The 18,001-nt window shown below is 45.5% G+C and overlaps 1 protein-coding gene across 1 annotated transcript in view; it reads left to right on the forward strand.

Annotated features, from left to right (window-relative positions):
• The first annotated feature begins 6,074 nt into the window (after nt 1-6,074).
• LOC133157571 (A disintegrin and metalloproteinase with thrombospondin motifs 20) overlaps nt 6,075-18,001 on the forward strand; it is a 54,132-nt gene continuing 42,205 nt past the window's right edge. Inside the window, exons 1-3 of the mRNA XM_061284222.1 lie at nt 6,075-9,641; nt 9,706-10,055; nt 13,787-13,949. Of these exons, the coding sequence (XP_061140206.1) occupies nt 9,551-9,641; nt 9,706-10,055; nt 13,787-13,949 (604 nt within the window). The 5' untranslated portion in view covers nt 6,075-9,550. The remainder of the gene's footprint in view (nt 9,642-9,705; nt 10,056-13,786; nt 13,950-18,001) is intronic.

The following is an 18,001-nucleotide window of genomic DNA, read 5'->3' on the forward strand; positions in this document are numbered from 1 at the left end:
TTGGCGTGTCTGCGATAATAACCCCAATTCTGGTCCCACCCGAAGGCTCAGTCTCGGAATACTGTCAAAGGGCAAGTACATAGATTTTTTTTTTTTACTCTTGAATGACCATTAAAAAATTTAAAATGTGCTTTATCATATTGCTGCTGCACTTTTTTGATGGAAAAAAAATCCCCCCCTAATTTGGAACTCAACCAAGATCATCTAATTATGGTCCATGTCGAAGATTCCACTGTAAAAGCGATCTGTTACGACGACATGCTGAAAATGGGCGCTTTTGAATTCCCGGCCCGTTCTGGGAATGTGATTTAAATCAAAATGGGCTTTCTCTCGAATAAATGCACTTGGCCAAGAAGACAAAAAAGAAAAAGAATAGAGGACATTTAATTAAACCCTCAGGCTGTAGGACGTTATTACAGTGCCAGCAGACTACTTTTCTTAATCAACTTTTTACTGGACGATATTTCAAAGTAGTCCAACCCAATCAGCAACTTCATTCCCAACTTTGCTCAGTCACCTGCGGCGGGACGCAGGACCCCTGTCCGTGCTCCCCACCCTCTCTGACATCGACCAGGCCCGCGCAGTCCTGGGAAGTTGAGCATGTGAGTTTCCCCAGGTCATTAGGGGGAGGCTTGAAAAGACTGTCACCAGGAAGGAGATAAGCCGCGAGGGGCGCAGTAATAAGGCCCCGCATAATAGCCCCTCTGTAGCAAGTCACCGAGGACACAGACCCGGGGATTAAAGGGAGCCTGAAAAGGAGAAAGTCAATGGACCCCCACAAAAAAAAAAAAAAAAAATCAACCGGAGTGCTCGTGAATAGCGGAAGGGGCGAGTTATCAGCATTCTAGGCGGGTGGGGCACATTAGTTGGATATCAAGGTTCTATGTTTTGAAGATTGCTGATGAAATTTGCCGATGTCAGCATTTTGTAATCTAGAGTGCATGTACTGTACACTGTGACAAAAGTGATGTCCTCCATGAGGACCACTGACAAGTCAAATTGAAATCTAAACAATTTTCTCTGTAAAGGATGCAGATTGTCATCATGGCGCTGAAGACCACCACGCCGCACCGAGCTCACAAAACTCGAGGGACGACGGGCTCCTTGCCAGGTATCGAACCATACAACGCTCTAATCTGTTATAAGCAAAGTCAGTTGTCGCGACACATGATAAAATACATTGTAAAGCAGTCCAGAAGAATAGAAAACGGGTGGGGGGGGTCCATTTATGAGCTTTGCTTCAACTGATGAGCTGCCAAGTGATTAGGTCATCTCGTACGACGCAATGAATAAGTAGTCTGGCCACGGAAAACACTGCAGATTCCCAGAACGTGAGCCATGTTGTCAGCGTTTAATCTGAAGCAGGCGCTGAAGGGTGAGCTAGCGCAGGTGGGCCCCAGCCCATCTGTGAGGGGGGCCATGCGGGCTCCATCAAGGCAGTCCTTAACATTATTATGACAGTCAATGGAAGACTTCTTCTCTCTTTGATTAATATCCAACTTAAAGATATCGTTTTGAAACAACAATCTGAGTTTGATTGTCTGCTAGCATAATGCTAACATTAAAGGCAAAATACCAGAAAGGGGCTAACGAACACGCAACAATTATTACTGTAACTTACTGAGTCAATTAGTTGTGAAAGTCTTCTTTTGTGTCTGTGTGATACTGCCCCCTAGTGGCCAAAGCGCAATGAAATAATGGGATTTTCATTATGTTGGACGTTTTGCCACCTTTGCCAATGCACACGTGATCTACTCTGGGTCCCCACGTTGCCCCCCCACCCTTCGCCGTCAATGTCACGAGCACTTACGAGACGTGAGCCCATTATACTGCTAACCACTCACCAAGTCCGCCACCCCGGGGGAGCGCCGCTCCACGATTGTTCTGTGAAGCCGAGCGGCCGAATCAAAGCCTCCCGCGGCAGGAGACCTCCTTGAAGCACCCCGGTCCTCTCCGTGGCGTGTAAGGAGTGCAGTTGCCCCCGTCTATAATTTTAGCAGCCCTCCAACCCCTCCCCTCGACCTGACCAGGAGCAGTGAGCCAGCCGGGCAGGCCTGTGAATAAGCACAAGAATGAGCAAGTGAATGGGTGGTCCGTTCACCTCGGGATTGGACTTGATGGAAGCTAAAAGAGCTCTCATGCGGTGTCACCTCCAACAATGCGCCAAAAGAGTTCAGACTTCCTGGAAGAACATTTTCTATGCTCTCGGTCTCTTTTTGTCTGAAAGGGTTTCTTCGGCTTCCAAGTCTTCCAGCTTCACAAAAAAAAAAAAAGAATGGTGTTGTCGTTTTTTTGTTGAATGTGCACATTCGCTGTCATTTTCTGTCACCCGACAGTTGTAATGTATAATTGTGTGCATTCAGAGTAACATCTCAAACAGTTAGTGGTGCAGTGAATCAGTATAGTCCTAATTTGCATTTCTAATCATTTCAAACATAGGTGCAAATATAAAATATATATATTTATATATATTTTTTAAATTAAATAATATATATATATATATATATATATATCTTTTTTTTCATATATATATATATATCTTTTTTAATGCATGCAATTTCATGACACCATGTCCATTTGTGGAGTCATTTGTGAAAAGGACCACGTGTTGATACTTGTAATGAGCTTTGCTGTGTGTGAGCATTCAGTGGAGGAGAGCGGGAGGAGGTCACATGATGCTGGGGGTGGGGGGCATAGGTGGGCTTTCATTGACTGCTGTTGTGCAAACACAGGCGGCACAATCCAAGAAAGGAGGAAAGGGGAAGGTGAGGGGTAGGGAGCATTGAAGCAACCACAGCAGACAGATCTATGTCTGTCATCTTCTTGTACGACACACACACACACACACACGTATGCAGCGCAGTGTCACGCAGGTTTCATGTGACGGCACCTTTGATCAGAGCAGCTCTCAGATGTTTGCCGGCTTCCCTGCCATTTAAACCTGTTTACACAACTCGGGACTGAAGCTACAACGGCTGCACCCGTTTGAAGCTTCCATAAAGAAGCGTTCCCGCCGTGGAGGCCTCTCCAGAAGGTGCTACCCAATGGCGGCTCTGCATTTGATGCCACGGTCACGGCGGAATGAATTCTGAAGTCTACAAAACGGTTTTGTCAATTGACAGAAAAGATCTGTAGAAGCTTCATTATGCAACGAGAAAATGAATGAAAACAGGAAACCTACGGAAATAAAAGAATGCCGTTTGATTATTCGGAGTATGACAAGTTGAGTCGAGTTAGGCTGACAACAGCACTTTGTACACTTGTACCGAACATCTTTTCTGCAATGTTTGGGTGGAGCAAGTTGCTATCTGCTAGTACGAACGTACAACATTGTTATCATCGCAACACAGCACTTTTGGGATGATGCATTGTATGCAAAATATCTTCAATACACAAAAAAAAAAGAAACAGAGTGGATTTTGTACACTTAGTAAGTAGCGATAAGGATTTTGCGAATGAGTGGCTAATGCTAATGTTAGCTTAGTCTGTAGGCTATAACAGACTGCTACTTGTCAGCTAGGTCATTTTCCTCGCTTACGAAGCACAGCGTTGAGTGCGACTCCAGCAAAGTGACAGGAGGTGTGACATCTCGAAACAATCTTATCACAAAGCATTCTGCCAACACTAATTTTAGACATCTTGCTATCACCTAGCCCAGGTTATCACTGTCTCCCTCCACGTCCTTTGAGACCTCCGAGAGCGGCCATCTTTCACCGTGGTCTTCATCAGGGGACACCTCGGACATGTTGACGGCCAGCTTTGACAGTGTGCTCTTCACTGGAGACTGAACAGAGTGTCCTTTTGTGTCGTCCCCAAGCACCAAATGCACTCCAAGATTTCAGTTTGTATCAAGAACTAGAAACTTTTATCTGGAATTATTTTTAGAGCCGGTAGATGTGCTGCTGCCATGACGGAGGGTTAAAGTAAGCACCGGCGACTGTAAAGTAAATATTGACTGAGTCGGAATAAAAAATATATATAGTCGCTGTTAGGGATTTCTTCCATTTTCAAACTATTGTCTGTGCAGTGATGGCTATATGGAGAAAGTTTTCATCGAATTCCGCCTAGCAACAGTTCGGAAACAGAAATGGGAGCAATTTAGTATGTACGGTGTATTCATGTAGCAGTAGATCATTAAATTGTATCTACATTGCTAAAAACAATGTCATCTTCATGTTGACCTGTATTATTTTGGTTGCTAGTCATAAATAGTACAGCAGTTGTCCTGCTCGGGGTCATTTGAGATGTAGCTATGGCTTATTACTATGAGAATACGTATGTGAATAAGTAGGATACTATAATGACGAGGAATGTTGTTTGTGTGATGATATCATGAAAATTAGAAATGGTAATGAAATCCCTGAACTCATGGGAAGTGATGAGAATAAGTCACTGGGTCGCTGCCATTGAATCTCTGCCAGTTTAAAAGTTCACGGCTGTTAATATCCCAAACACGAGGCAGCTGTCCACTGCACGGCTTACGCCACTTAACCCGACGGAGGGATTCTACACCGGGAAATGCAAACTAAAACGGGCAGATTTCAACTTTATATTACTGTGAGGTTTCTCGCATTAGCAAGCTAGCCCGCGAATGGCTAGCTAGCTCTATGTCAACTGCGCCGTCCTCCAAACTCACGTTGCCTAAACTTGAAATGTTTACTAAAGCAAATTATCCCAAATCCATCTCAAACATTCTGGTAACAAGAATTCCCTGGTGAAACCAAACCCTGGCAAGTGATCACATGACTTGTCGTGAGCGTAGTAGGGAATATTCCCGGCTCGGATCCACTCTTCGTGACGGTGATGTTTTATTTTAGGGTTTATGACTTTCCTCTCTTACATAGTGACTGATCTTTTTTAACTGTCATTGATACAGCTATACAATATATATATTTTTTTATAAGCGGCATTGCATCGTCTCCCGTTTAAACCCATCCCTTAACCCAAACACATGCCCTCACGCTGAGCCCCTATTAGCCGAGCAAATATAAATAGAGAACATATGGTACGGGGCTGAAAAAAAAAAGCATTAGCTCAGAGCCCGCAAATTACACCGGGGAGTTAGTAATAATAGTGTATAGTACATGCAGGATCATGGTGTTAAAAGTTTTTAGTGACAGACGGTACACATGTGGTGTTAAAGGCTTGAAAGTGGCTTCTAAGTAGCTATCAGCAGGTATTAGCTAATGAATCTTGAGCAAACATTGGAGTGGAGTAGCTCCGCTGAGGTCAACCACGATCCGTCACACAATGCTGGTGAACGAGAAAAAGAATCATAAAAATCAAAGTAGATAGATCTGGAATTTAACTTCACTGTCTTGTTGATATGACAGTTGTTTTCAGTGGTTCTGCTTTTCATACGTGTTGCCAGGGACTTCTGGTTTCCATGGATCAGTTCATGTCAGACATGAGTCTCCGTCATGTGGCATCCCGCAGGGTTCTGCTCTTGGTACCATGTCGATCTGTAATTGATTTTTCCTTGTCGACACGTTATTAAAAGTCAGAGTGAAGCGACCAGGCGTCATTGGATTGGGTCACAGTCTGCTGCGTTTCTTGTCAGATCTCAACTTGGGAAGAGTTCTTCTAAAGGTTCCATTTTTATTTTGAAGTTCTTCACTAATTAATCCCAAGGGGAAATTTGAGTACGCTGGGGTCAAAGCTAATTCTGGAAAGTTGTTTTTGTTTCTCAAATCTAGAATAGTTGGAAATTGCCTATTATCAGTTTTTTTGTTTTTGCCATTTTTAAAAAGGTCTAGTTCTCTCTAGGTCGGTTATGATGTCATGGTCTTACAGTACTCATGCTGTCAAAAGTTTTTTTTCCCCCTTACTCTCCGTAAACAGTCATCTTCATTATTTGACCATCATGTGATGATTCATCACCGAGTTGGCAGCACTGCCGCTTTGACCTTGTTTTATTGCCGTCTGCCGGGGCTCTGACAGACACTAGCTTGCTCTATAGGAGCAGGAAAAGAGGTTGATGGACTACTGTGTTTAAAGACCACAGAGGAATCCTGCTGCTTATGAAGTCTCGTTGCGGCATTGGGAGGGGGGAAGCGGAAGCATCTTTAGCGGGTGTTGGGGTGCGGGAGGGGGCGAAGCTTAATCTGCAATGCAAGCCAACACAAGTCTCAGGTGGCCGAACTCCTTGATCACCGCACCATGAGAGCCACCTGAACTGACCAAGGAAGAGGTCTAGGGGGGGAGTTGTGGTATGGTTTGTTATGGTAACTTCTAGAATGATGGCGCTGTCTCCACCTCAGTGATTTCCATTCATGCTGATCCTCAGATGGTCCAAACTTATGACACCAAGTCGCTTAAGATACCGTCTAATACTGCAGTTCCGATAAACCAGAATGGTTAAGATGATGTGATTGTCAAACAAAATGTTTTGAGATTACGAGATTGCTTAACGAGGTTATTAAAGGCGAGATTCCGTTGTGTATCAGGCGGTATGGATCCCTAACCCATTGAACCGCGAGAGTTGTTACATTGGTTAACTTTTGTCTTGCTAAAAGTTTGGGACTGAACAGGTGCACATCTTCAGGAAGATCCCAAATTAATGACGAGGTTTAGCCCTGTGCCATTTTCGGCTTTAGCTGTCAAAAGTCCAAAAGAAGACCCAGAAGGCTCAATTCAATTCAACATTTTACCCATTGTAAGCCTACGTAGAAGATTGCACAATACACCCTCCTATATGAGATCCAGAGACGCTTAACACGTGAGAACCCCGGACCTCCTTCACCCAAAACACTGACTTTCCAGTTTCTAGTAATTTGAGCTTCCTTTCGAGCAATGACCTCAGCCCGAGAATGATGAAGGCTGTGTTTGCCACATCTGTGAGAGAAATTGATGCGTTTCCCCCAACTCAACAGGGACCAAGTTGGTATTTGCACAACTCGCAGCCATTAGTCCGTAATCCGCATTACCAAAACATCTCGGACCTTTTGTACCAAGGGCTCGTTTCCAATTGGAGGATTCCGAGAAAGTTTATTATAAACACACAAGACAAAAAACCCTGGAGAAGAGATGAGCGTACTGATAGGCACAACAATCCAAACAAGCTTGACTGGGCTCACATGGTTTACTTTAAAGTATGCCACGGGGGATGTAAACTCGTTAGTGAGAACAGGTATGAAGCTCAAGTGATGGTTCAAGTCCTTGGCACCTGTTTGCTGTACGGAATCTAAAGAGTCAACATCCCCGCAGTGCTTATTATGCTTGACATGCCGCACATTTGGAACAGCCCTTCAACCCCTAACCTTTCATTATTGTCGAGAAGAACCCAAGTACTATATGCAAACTGTTGGATCTGTCCAGAACTCGAATGGATTCTTTCTCGGCGAATGGTCTAGCGACTCTTTGGTTTTATAAGAATCTTGCGATTTGCAGGTGGTAAGCTAGCAACTGTAATTTTGTCGTAATTGTCTAGTTTAGTGGCATTCAGCGGCGTCACTTAGTGTGCGGCGGGCTTGAGGGTGGTCCATCGCGTGGGACGCCATACTGAAGCGTTCACAATCCAATGAACAATAATTTACAGCCAAGTACATATCTCCAAAAATCAAAACAGACCACAAACCACTGGTTTAGACCGCTTCAGCATCAGAAACATAAATCTATCTTTTCCATAGTCATTGTTGAATATCTTGTGTGGATTTATTTCGAATGTCCGTGTCGGAGGGATGGTCAGGTCGTCTTCATTGAAGTGGTTACTTCGAATGAGTGGTGATGAAAGTCAACGTGGGATTTATCTTCTCAATAGCAGACGATGATATTTATTACAGATCTAAAACATTCTCATCGGGTTAGAGTGTGCAAGTCCGTGTTTGAACCGTTACCAGGTGTGTCTCCGTTGGGGGGGGGTTCCATTTTTATAAAGCAGATGTTTATGAAACGACGCCAGATCTTCATCTTCTATGAATGGGTAAACTTTTTCAGATGGGAAACCCTTTCGCAAGGAATTGAGGATTACATCAGTCTTCAAGAAATTACAGCAGTTGTAGCTGACGCCATCCGATTGGACGATATGAGGCTATGCAATATCTTCCGATCTCGTAATTGCTATAGCCGCCGAAAATGTTCATTTCAGAGCTAAGCAGTAGAAGGTCGATGGATGGATGGATGGATGGATGGATGGATGGATGGATGGATGGATGGATGGATGGATGGATGGACTTCAAAAACCGATTGGAATACTGTCACACTTTGTACTGCTAATTAAAGTTTGACCGTGTCAGGATTTTATCTGTCACATTCTTTTTTGTTTTGAGGAGAAAAAAAAGGAACACCATGGGCCTGCTTTGTGCGCCAGGAAGCTTAGCATCCCCCCCCCCAAAAAAAAATCCGGTGAGCCCGGCGAATCCAATGAGTCACAATGCTGTCTGTTCAAAAAGATGTGAAAGACAAAAGTGCTTTTCATATGTCCATGGACTTTGCATAAGACTTCAACGCGACCAAAATGATTAACGACAAGCTGAGTGCCTCGTGGTGATCGAGTGAGTCGACTTCCTCTGGCAGGCGACAGTGAACGATGGCTCCACGATGCCTTCCGCTCTCTTTGTTTCCTTTTGCCTTTTGATTGGCTCCCTTTTCCCACAACTGATGATTCCAACTGGCATAATGTGTGAAAAAAAAATATCAGCCCTCTCTCGATCTTTAGATTTTCACTGCATGCAGAGAATACAAATGGCAGAAATGATGCTCGGACGATATCTACATTTTCCCAAAGATATCATTTGGCTGAATTTTATCGGTCCACAGACAGATTCTAAGTTTTGTGTGTTGCCAGTCACATTTCATTAAAAAATACTATCCCATCAATTAAATGGAGTTGGTTGTGTTCACACCCACAACGGCGCAATCTGCCCTTTTTTTTTCAACATGCCAGTTTGTGTCGCTGTCAAACTACCAACAACCTTTAGTTTTATGGTCAGTAACACTTTGAACAAGTCAACGTAACATCGACTCGCTTACCACTTGCACCATTTATTGCATCAATATTGTCATTGGATTTGCATACATCCACAAGGCTAGACTTAACGCATGGATCTCCTCTCTCTCTGTCTCACCATTGGCTCTGTGGGGCCGGAGGGGGCGTTGCTTCCCGGGCTTTGGTGTGTGAGTTTGTGTATGTGTGTGTGCGCCTTGAGCTTGCACAGGGTGGTCGAGGAGGGGATGGCTGAGGGAAAGCATACTTGGCACCGCTCCCTCTTTTCAGCCGACACTCTCTAGTTAGTTTGCAGCGGGCGGCTAACTCCCTGCAAGGGGGGGAAAGACAAGTGTGTGTATGTGTGCGTGTGTGTATTTGCGGGGGGTGGGTGGGATGCATGTGTCATAAATAAATAGTCTGGGCTGCTACTTTTTTGGAGTGGGGGGGCAATGCGATGAGGCGCGCGCACGACGCGGGTCTTGCGCTGCAGCGAAGAGCCTCCTTCGATCCGGCGACCTGCCGCTGCTGACAAGCCGGCCGGCCTGGGGGGACGGACGAGGAGAGAGGGAGCAGGGGGGAGAGCTCGACGAAGGGGCCGCCGGGGACAGCACCGCCGTGGGAACCATGCAGTGTGCAATTTGGCTGGTGGGACTCGCGTGTCATCTGTCAGCGCTTGTGCGGCTCGCCGCGCAGTACCGGTTGCATCCGAAACAAGGTAGGCCGGCTTGCAACTTGGAGAAAACCTCGGTGACAACTCTGTGGTCCACTTTGCCTTGCAGAAGTCTTCATCAAGCAGCTGTCATCGTACGAAATCACCACCCCGCTGCGGGTTAATGACTTCGGAGAGTCCTTCCCGCACACGTTGCACTACAGGCGCAGACGCAGAAGTTTAAACGACGAGCTGTCCGCGCCGCGGCTCCACTACCGGATCGACGCGTTCGGACAACGCTTCCACCTCAACCTGAGCGCGCACTCGGACTTCATCGCGCCCGCCTACGCGGTCACACACTTTGGAGCGGTCGACGAGAGTCAGTCGGAAGAAGTCGCGGACATGCGCCACTGCTTCTTCCGAGGACACGTCAACTCCCGGGAGGAGCAACCGGCGGTGTTCAGCCTGTGCACCGGCCTGGTGAGTACCCACTGACCGAGCCCCCCTCCCGTCCCCCGTCCTCCCTCTCGCTCCAAGCCCGTCTCGCCCACAAAGCTGCAGTCTAGCGCAAGTTTTGCAAGGTTGCAGTGCAGCGGGTTGCCAAGTCACATATATGTCTGACATTATACATCTCTGGCATAAATATATGAAAAAATAGATTTGCAAAAGTTTGAACCAGTTAAGATAATAATGTTGGGACTCACCATTAGAGATGATTATATTTTTACTGCGGTATATTGTGATATAGTGATTTGCATGTACGGCTCACAGTTAAGAGGGCTTGAATTTGTGCTTGTATGATTTTGTTGGTTTCGCCTATGACTCTGTGTGTTGTCGCATCCTTCCACGTGGCCAAAACAAGTCGGATTGTTTGATTCAAGATCTTCTTTAGTTGTGAGCGGTTCTGGTCCAGGGTGTGCCCTGCCCTGCCTCATGTCATTTGTGACACTAATGACAAGCACTCGACAGAGCGGCTTGATGGAGTCGTAGGCTGCACCCCCGGCTCACGGTCAAGAGGTCCCGGCCGGGTTTGTGTAGCACTTGCATATTGCTGTCATGTGACTTGTTTGTGGTTTCACCAATGATATTGTTCGATGTTGCTGATTTTGCTTCAGATGCAGGGTTTTGCTTAGCTTGCATAGTGACACGCGAAGCACCATAACATAATGTTCAAATCGTTCGTAACCAAGCCTTGTTATCTTTGCAGATGAATAATTTCAGGTTATTATTAATATATTGGTTCATCATGACTTTACTGGCCCAATATAAATTGCTGGGGTTACTAGTTACTGTTGGAGAGAATGTGAGAAGCAATGAAGGGAGATGACTTCATGGGTCACATAAGGCCCGGAGGCATGGCGGTTTTGACCCCTGCCACTCCCACCGGATTCTGCCGCGGGGGACTGTTTGGCGGGACAGTAATAACCCCCGGGGCAGAATCGCTATCGGTGACATAATCCTTATTTTAGATGGCCGCGCCTTGTACTGTACCAGAATAGTGAATATATAAAATGTTTTTTTGTGAGTGGTATAAAAAAGTAGATCAGGATGAATTATAATAAAAATACAGATAACTGATTTTTTTTTCTTTTGGGAGGGGGCAAAATGTATTGAAATCCAAACAACCTGTAAAAGCTCACCTGCAATGCTCCATCAAGTGGCAGAAAAGAGCCACTCCATAAAGCTCTCCATCTCCATGTTTGCAAAGCAATTTAAAAGCTGAGGTCTGCCAAATCGATCAGGCCAATCAGCCTTTAATTGCACCCCTCTGCCTTGACTTTGATGAACGACTCGCTTATCCAAACATGTTTGCATCCTTTTTCAAGCCATCTTTGTTGGTTATCCGCATCATCACTCATTGAGAAGGACAGGACAATGGAGATGGCACCAGAGGCTATTGGGTCATAAATGTGTCCCTATCTGATCACCGGACCTTAATGGCCTGGGCCGGGTTTTTTTTTTTTTTTTTTTGTCAGGATGAGGTCATTAAGGAATAATTAAACCCTAAAACAAAGGAGTCATTCTGAGGTCCGAAAAGAAGCAGGTTCCCCTTTCCTCGCCCGGAGTTACTCAAAGCTGAGAAACGGCCGTGCCCGAGGACCATTTGGCCTTTTCGGAATGAGCCTTGAAAGAGAGGAAGCGACGTGAAGAACGAGCAGTTGGTAAAACGGCCGACTGGTTCGCACCGTGGGAAACGCTGGCTGTCGGGAGCCGGCATAAAAGAAGTGTGTGGCGAGTCAGGCCCGCTGACAAACGGGGCCATCGTCATTCCGACGCCCAGCGATGCGCCCCTGTGTAAAGATCACGCTGCCTGGGTGGGCGGGGCTACCTCAGCCTTGTAACCTCTTTTTCCAAGCGTCATCCAAGCCGAAATACAAGATACTGTAAACTCAATTTAGTTCACAACAAGCAGTAGTTTATTTCTTCTAAAAATCTGTTTACCGTCAAACTAAACAAGAGAATTACACGTTGTGTATTCAAAACGTCACTTTGAATGTCCACCAGTTAAGTGTTTTGAGTCACGAGTATGGTCACAAAACAAATTCGACTTGTAAATCAAAACTCAATTTTTTTCCCCCCCCACGTCAAGCTTCAAACGGGACCCCCCCCCCTCCCCCTCAACCCCGCCTCGTCTCCCTCCTCCTCCAGGCGTTGGTCCAGTTCAGCACTCACTGTAGAACAGCAACCTTTGTGTCCAGCCCAATTTTTTTCCCCCTGTCTTTTTTTTTTTTGTTTGTGGAAACTCGGCCACCTCAATCCCACGCCCACCCTTTTACCCGAAATCCACGACTTCCTGTTTCTGCAGACGGAATCTTCCGATCGAAGTTAACTTGCCATAGATAGTGATTTACAAGATACAGGTAAACATCTACCACCACTTACTACGTATAAATCATTGATGCTCTTTAAATCGCGGCAGCAGACGGCAGTTGGGTTATTTAAGTCTTCCCCCCAATGAGAATGAAAAATGAAGCAAATAGCCTGAGGAGACCTTGACTTGATGCTGATCCTGACAACTGTTTACAAGGTCAACCATGAGTGCAGCCAAAGATGCTTGTCATTACTGCCTTGACAAGGAGAAGGACAAACAAGTCAACGTTTTTCCGCCGGCTCTCGGAGATTCATTGAGGAGTTGATAAGTTCGGCATGCTTCAACAATTTTATTTCGGGAGTGTAATTCTGGGTAAATAATGACAATGAAAATACACCTTCTATTTTATTTCTTTATTTTCTTATTTTCTTGTTGACTCCTGCACGAATGAAAAAAATAGCAGCCAATCATCTCTATCGTGTAACATTGCAGCCCCCAATGTTGACTTCCAGTTTCCATTTAGCATAAGCATCAAACCCAAGGCCTGGGGGCCAAATACGGCCCTTGACATAATTTTATGTGGCCCGCGAATTATTTTTTTGTGTCATTACTAAAATTACAAATTGTTCTCATTTTTTAATTAAAAAAAGAGACATTGTTTGCAATATTTGAACAGGTTTTACTAGTCCCTGATTTTAAAACTAGCTAGCTCAGCACTCAACGTATGTACTGTAGCACTCGAGGCACGTGGCTCTTTCGAGGATCCTTGTAGCAATCACCGTCTGCGCTAATCCTCCACCCTTCGAAAGACTGTCACGTTTTCCGTACCCAAATCGCACCCCTCCTCTTTCTCTCCATCAAGTGTCACTTGGCTCGGACGACTGCGGAATAACGAGGCAAAGGAAACATTCCAGCGTGTGATATCCTGTTCAAGCGTGCGCATGATATGACCATGCAAACAGCGTTGTGCCTCACGGCTGAGTGAGCTAAGGCGCTTTGCGAGGTCCTGAGCTGCCAAATCAATATTAGCATTCCTCAATCTGTGTATGATGATGATGTAACTGCTGCCGGCAGGGAACTGTACGTTGTCAGTCAGAACTGCGACGGATAAGAATGGTCTTGTCCTGGTGTTTGTTACATCGTTCTTTCCGACAAGACTTGTCTGAGTCAGCGTGTCAATCACAGACAAAAGTGACGCCTCGAGGGGGTCTGCGAGCTCGTAGACCGCAGCTATTGGAAGTATGGAAGCTAAGTGGAACCTGGAATGCGCAATATATTTTCAATTTTGATCATTTGTACTCAGGGAATTAGTGTAAACAATCAGCTAGCAGACAAGGTAACGCCGGTGCTGATTGCTAATGCAAATCTATGCTAACCCTATGCACATTTTATTCTCCAGATGGGCACTTTCACAACACCGGACGGCGAATACTTCCTGGAGCCCCTCTTGAACGCCGAGGGGGAGGAGGAATACGACGACGAGCACCACAAACCCCATCTGGTCTATCGACACGAGAGGAGGCGCAACATCTCCAGCGACGCCGAGTCTTGTTCGGCCTCAGGTAACAGACGTCTTGCCCGTAACCGCCGTCTGGCTGATTTACCGTCTCATGACCTCGCCCTGAAATGTAAATTATACCCAGTCACAATTTGTCTTTCATTAAAGGGGAGTGTCCCGGCTGAAACGTAATCACTTTAATTCGTAAAAGTGCTTGATCGCAGTCAATGTTTCTGCCAAAGTTCTTTATCTCAACTCAGTTTGGAAAGTTATTGGGTTGTGATGAGATGACGAACCAAAGGGGATTTTAGGATTTCGTCATGGCCTGAATGTTTCTATCGAAATCTTTGGGGAACACAGATTACACCAGGCCTTTGATTTTGAAGGACAAAGTGGTCCGGCAGGTTTCCTCTCTGAACGGGTACAGACTCTAAAACAAATGCTGATTTTAAAATGAGGAAAGAAAGTAAAGACAACCACCGTGGCCAATGGTTGTCATCGATTTGCATAATTAAATGTCCAAATTCTGTCGTGACCTCTTTTTGGGTGGGACCGAGCGGAGTCCGGTTGCTGTTGTCATCCTAGCGAGAAGCTCGGCGGGTAGCCTTTATTGGAGGGATGCAAATAAATCTTGTGTGTGCAAGCTGCTTCGTCGGCTTGTTGTCTCGAGCTGGGCCATTGTCACACGGCCGTGGTGGCTATTGTGTGCCTTGACAATTTAAAGAACTTGCACTGACCTCCTTCTTATGCTTTGACTTTTCGGCCACTCGGTCTGTGTGCGGCAAACAGAGACGAGAAATGTAGATTGTCTCAATTGTTGCTATAGCACGTCTGCCTCCCTGGGAACGAGTCCTCGATTCAAATTTTGCTCGCGTGGCTTTTTTTATCAGGATATATATATTAGGAGTGTGTTCGATATGAATGAAAAATGATTTGATACGGTACAATACGTGCCGTCTTGACATTAGGCAGACAATACGCGAAGGGATTAAAGAGCCCGTGGAACTGGGCTAGCATTGACTGTGAAGTGTCCTGAGATGCGACTCTTCTGCCTTATCAGATAGGGCCCCTCTTCAGATGTGGCGATATAAAATAAGTTCTTTGAAGGCCACATGGAGCCAAAGTGAGCAGGCCCCTCCTGTCTTTGTAAGCCACCGAGTACGCTACACGCTATCGCTAGCAGGCGACATGCAAACGGCGATTGTGTGACGCTCGACTTATACAACATCTCGAGCAGCGACTGTTTCTTGGTCTGCTTCGTTCAGAAGTTCGTAGCATTTGGAAAATGTGAAATACTAGTAACTGAGAAAGAGCCACATGCTAAGCTAACAATCACGTGTATGGGTTTTAATCATATCTTGCCCCTTTTCTTCCTAAAATGTAACAAGTGACCAGCAGTTTTATTACATCAGTCATTCATATGTTTGTCTTCATAAATGTCATACCAGAGCAAAGACGTGGCAACGGGCTAAGCTAACGTTAACGATCCAGAGCAAAGAAACAGCCACATGCTAAGCTAACAAACTTGTTTGCTTTTGGTCATTTCTTGCCTTTTGTTTTGAAAAATCACAAGTGACCAAAAGTAAGAAGAAAAAGTCTGTAAACTTGTCTGTGAAATTATTTCATTTAGTCCATTTCTAACATTGTAGCCACTAAAATGGTAATCACCATAAAAGCAACAAGTTACTATTCAAATTATGTTCATTGTACAACATTTTCCCTGATTGGTCCATAAACTGTTTACGCATTCTCCTTTTATTGCAAATCAGATTTATCTCATCTCATCTCATCTCACAAATGATGTGCCAGAGAATCGGTCTTTTTGGAGAAGCAATAGAAACTCTCATATTGTGGGGGGTCAGTCCCCTTTTCTTTTTATTCCCCCTCTTCCCACTTTATGTCTCTGTGAAGAGGACTCTGGTACTAAATCATAATTGGTAGCTGCTGTGTGAAAGTTGAATGGTCCGGTGGGCTTTGGACTTTGAAGTGCTTTTAAAGAAGAGTTTACTATTTGAAAGATGGATAATAATGAGGGGAATGGGAGGGGGGGGCAGGAGGTTGCCTTTTGCAACTATCATTGCCCAAGTACTCACAACATCTTTCTTTTTAATGTCTTTTAGAGTGAAACATCGTTTTGAATCAGACCTAGATGAAATGGGCTGCTTGTTATCAAGCCAAACAACATGTTTATCAGCACAGATACGCAGGGAGCAGTCGGGGGTACATTTTTTTTTTTTTTACTCCGGTACGCCGGCTTGACGACGTGACAACAAGGGCGCTTGTTTGCCTTCAAGTTTCCACAGTTTGTACAGTCGTCTTTCGCGGAAATATGCGTCGGAAACAGAGTAAGTCAATGTTTCCGAAGCACTCATTGAGGTGTCAGCGATAAGAGCTTTTAAAAGTGTTACCCTCGCTTGTTGTTTCAGCAATTGAGAGACTGTTTACAAATCTTGACATGCTTTTTCTGCATCGTTGAGTGCTCGGCTGTTTTGAACGCTTCGTCTGTACAAACATTCCAGAGAGCCAAAGCAAAAGTATGTCCGTACGTATACGTATAAAATGTATGTTCATAAATATTTCCATAATAATCTTATTTATTACATCCTGACTTGAAGCGATATTGCCCGGCCCCGTGAGCTTGCATGTGAATCCCGGCATGAGTGGATAGAGATCGCCTCAAGGATGAGGGTCTCCACAATGAGGGTAGATTATTTTCACCTACAAACCCATTTGAAGACGAAGAGGGAGCCTCTTTCTCGCTGTTTTTGTCTGCTACTCCGAAACCCCCCCCCGTCAGTCCCCCAGCCTCACTCACTACTTTGAATGTATTAGGAACACTAAATTGAATATGGACAGTTTGACAGCAAACATTAGCAGCTGAATAGCTAAACACTAGCGTCCCAGTGTTTTGTTGTCGGCGGTCATTGATGCCCGTTTTGTTGTGTTGTTTGGCGGCCGGGGAAGAGCGAAGTGAGCGCCTTTGATGGGGCAGTACTGGGCCCACATGACATCCGTGGCCTCTGACCCTCAACATAATCACTGTATGGGATTGCCCCCTCGGTGCCCACTGTGCAGACATGCTGGTTCAAATGCCAGCATCAGGTTTTTTTTTTTCTTTTCTTCTATTTTTTTTGTTCAATGGGTTCATTTACATGGAAAAAGGGCCCTCCCTCGCCCCGGGGTCGGTTTTTGAACGAGCCGACTTGAATCGCTGTCCCGCTCTCCCCTCGCGCTTTCATGTATGTGAATAGAGCCACTTGTTGTTGGTAACCTCACTTCCCGCTTTGTTTGTCACTCGCAGGACGGGTTAGCGTGACCTTCAGTTTTTTTTTGGGTCGTACACAGTCAGCAGCTAGTTTGCAAAGCTGGGCCTCGCTCATGTTACAGAGGTCAGGGAAAGTGACTCTTAAAGGTCATGATGAACAGATGACCAATAGGTTCACCTTTATCTCCGAGTTTCAGGTAAACGTCAGCTGGCTCCTGGAGGTTGAGTCGTCCTCTCATTCCTGCTCCTCCCCTCCCATGCTTGGAGTGACAGGACCCTCCTTGAGTCTGGCAAACATTGTTTAACCGTCAAAATGTTCACTCGGCTATCTTTTCGTCTGCATACTGCAGCCTTGAGTGTTCTCATCTGAAGCTGTGTCACCTCAGCCCCCACCTCACATATTTATTGTCTTCTTTGAGTAAATTTAGAAATAAGTGTTGGGGTGCCTTGGGGGCGTGGCCTAATGACTGGATTCAGTCCCTTTTGGCGGTTGGTCCTGTACTACACCTAGCTTTTTTTTTTTTTTAAACTAGCCAACAACAGTAGCTATAAGAAGATGACAGAAACTGTGACACGCCGCAGTTTGTCTTCTTAATGAGCCAGCGGACCCGTCGGGCCTGGCGGTTCTCCACAGAACCGAGAACAACAACAAGAGTCTCGCCCAGCGTGTATCCTTTCATAAATGTTGTCATTTGCTTGGCTCCAGCTGCCCCGCGGTCTTCCACCCCAGTGCCCGCTTGTCTTCATCGCAAAACAAGCTCGAGAAGCCAATATAGCAAAGCATGAAATGGATTATTGGCTTTCCGCAGTCCTTCATCGCAAATGATCTCGCCGCCGTTTCCCCTCTCCAC

Source organism: Syngnathus typhle, linkage group LG7 (genome assembly GCF_033458585.1).
Source record: "Syngnathus typhle isolate RoL2023-S1 ecotype Sweden linkage group LG7, RoL_Styp_1.0, whole genome shotgun sequence".
Lineage (NCBI taxonomy): Eukaryota > Metazoa > Chordata > Actinopteri > Syngnathiformes > Syngnathidae > Syngnathus > Syngnathus typhle.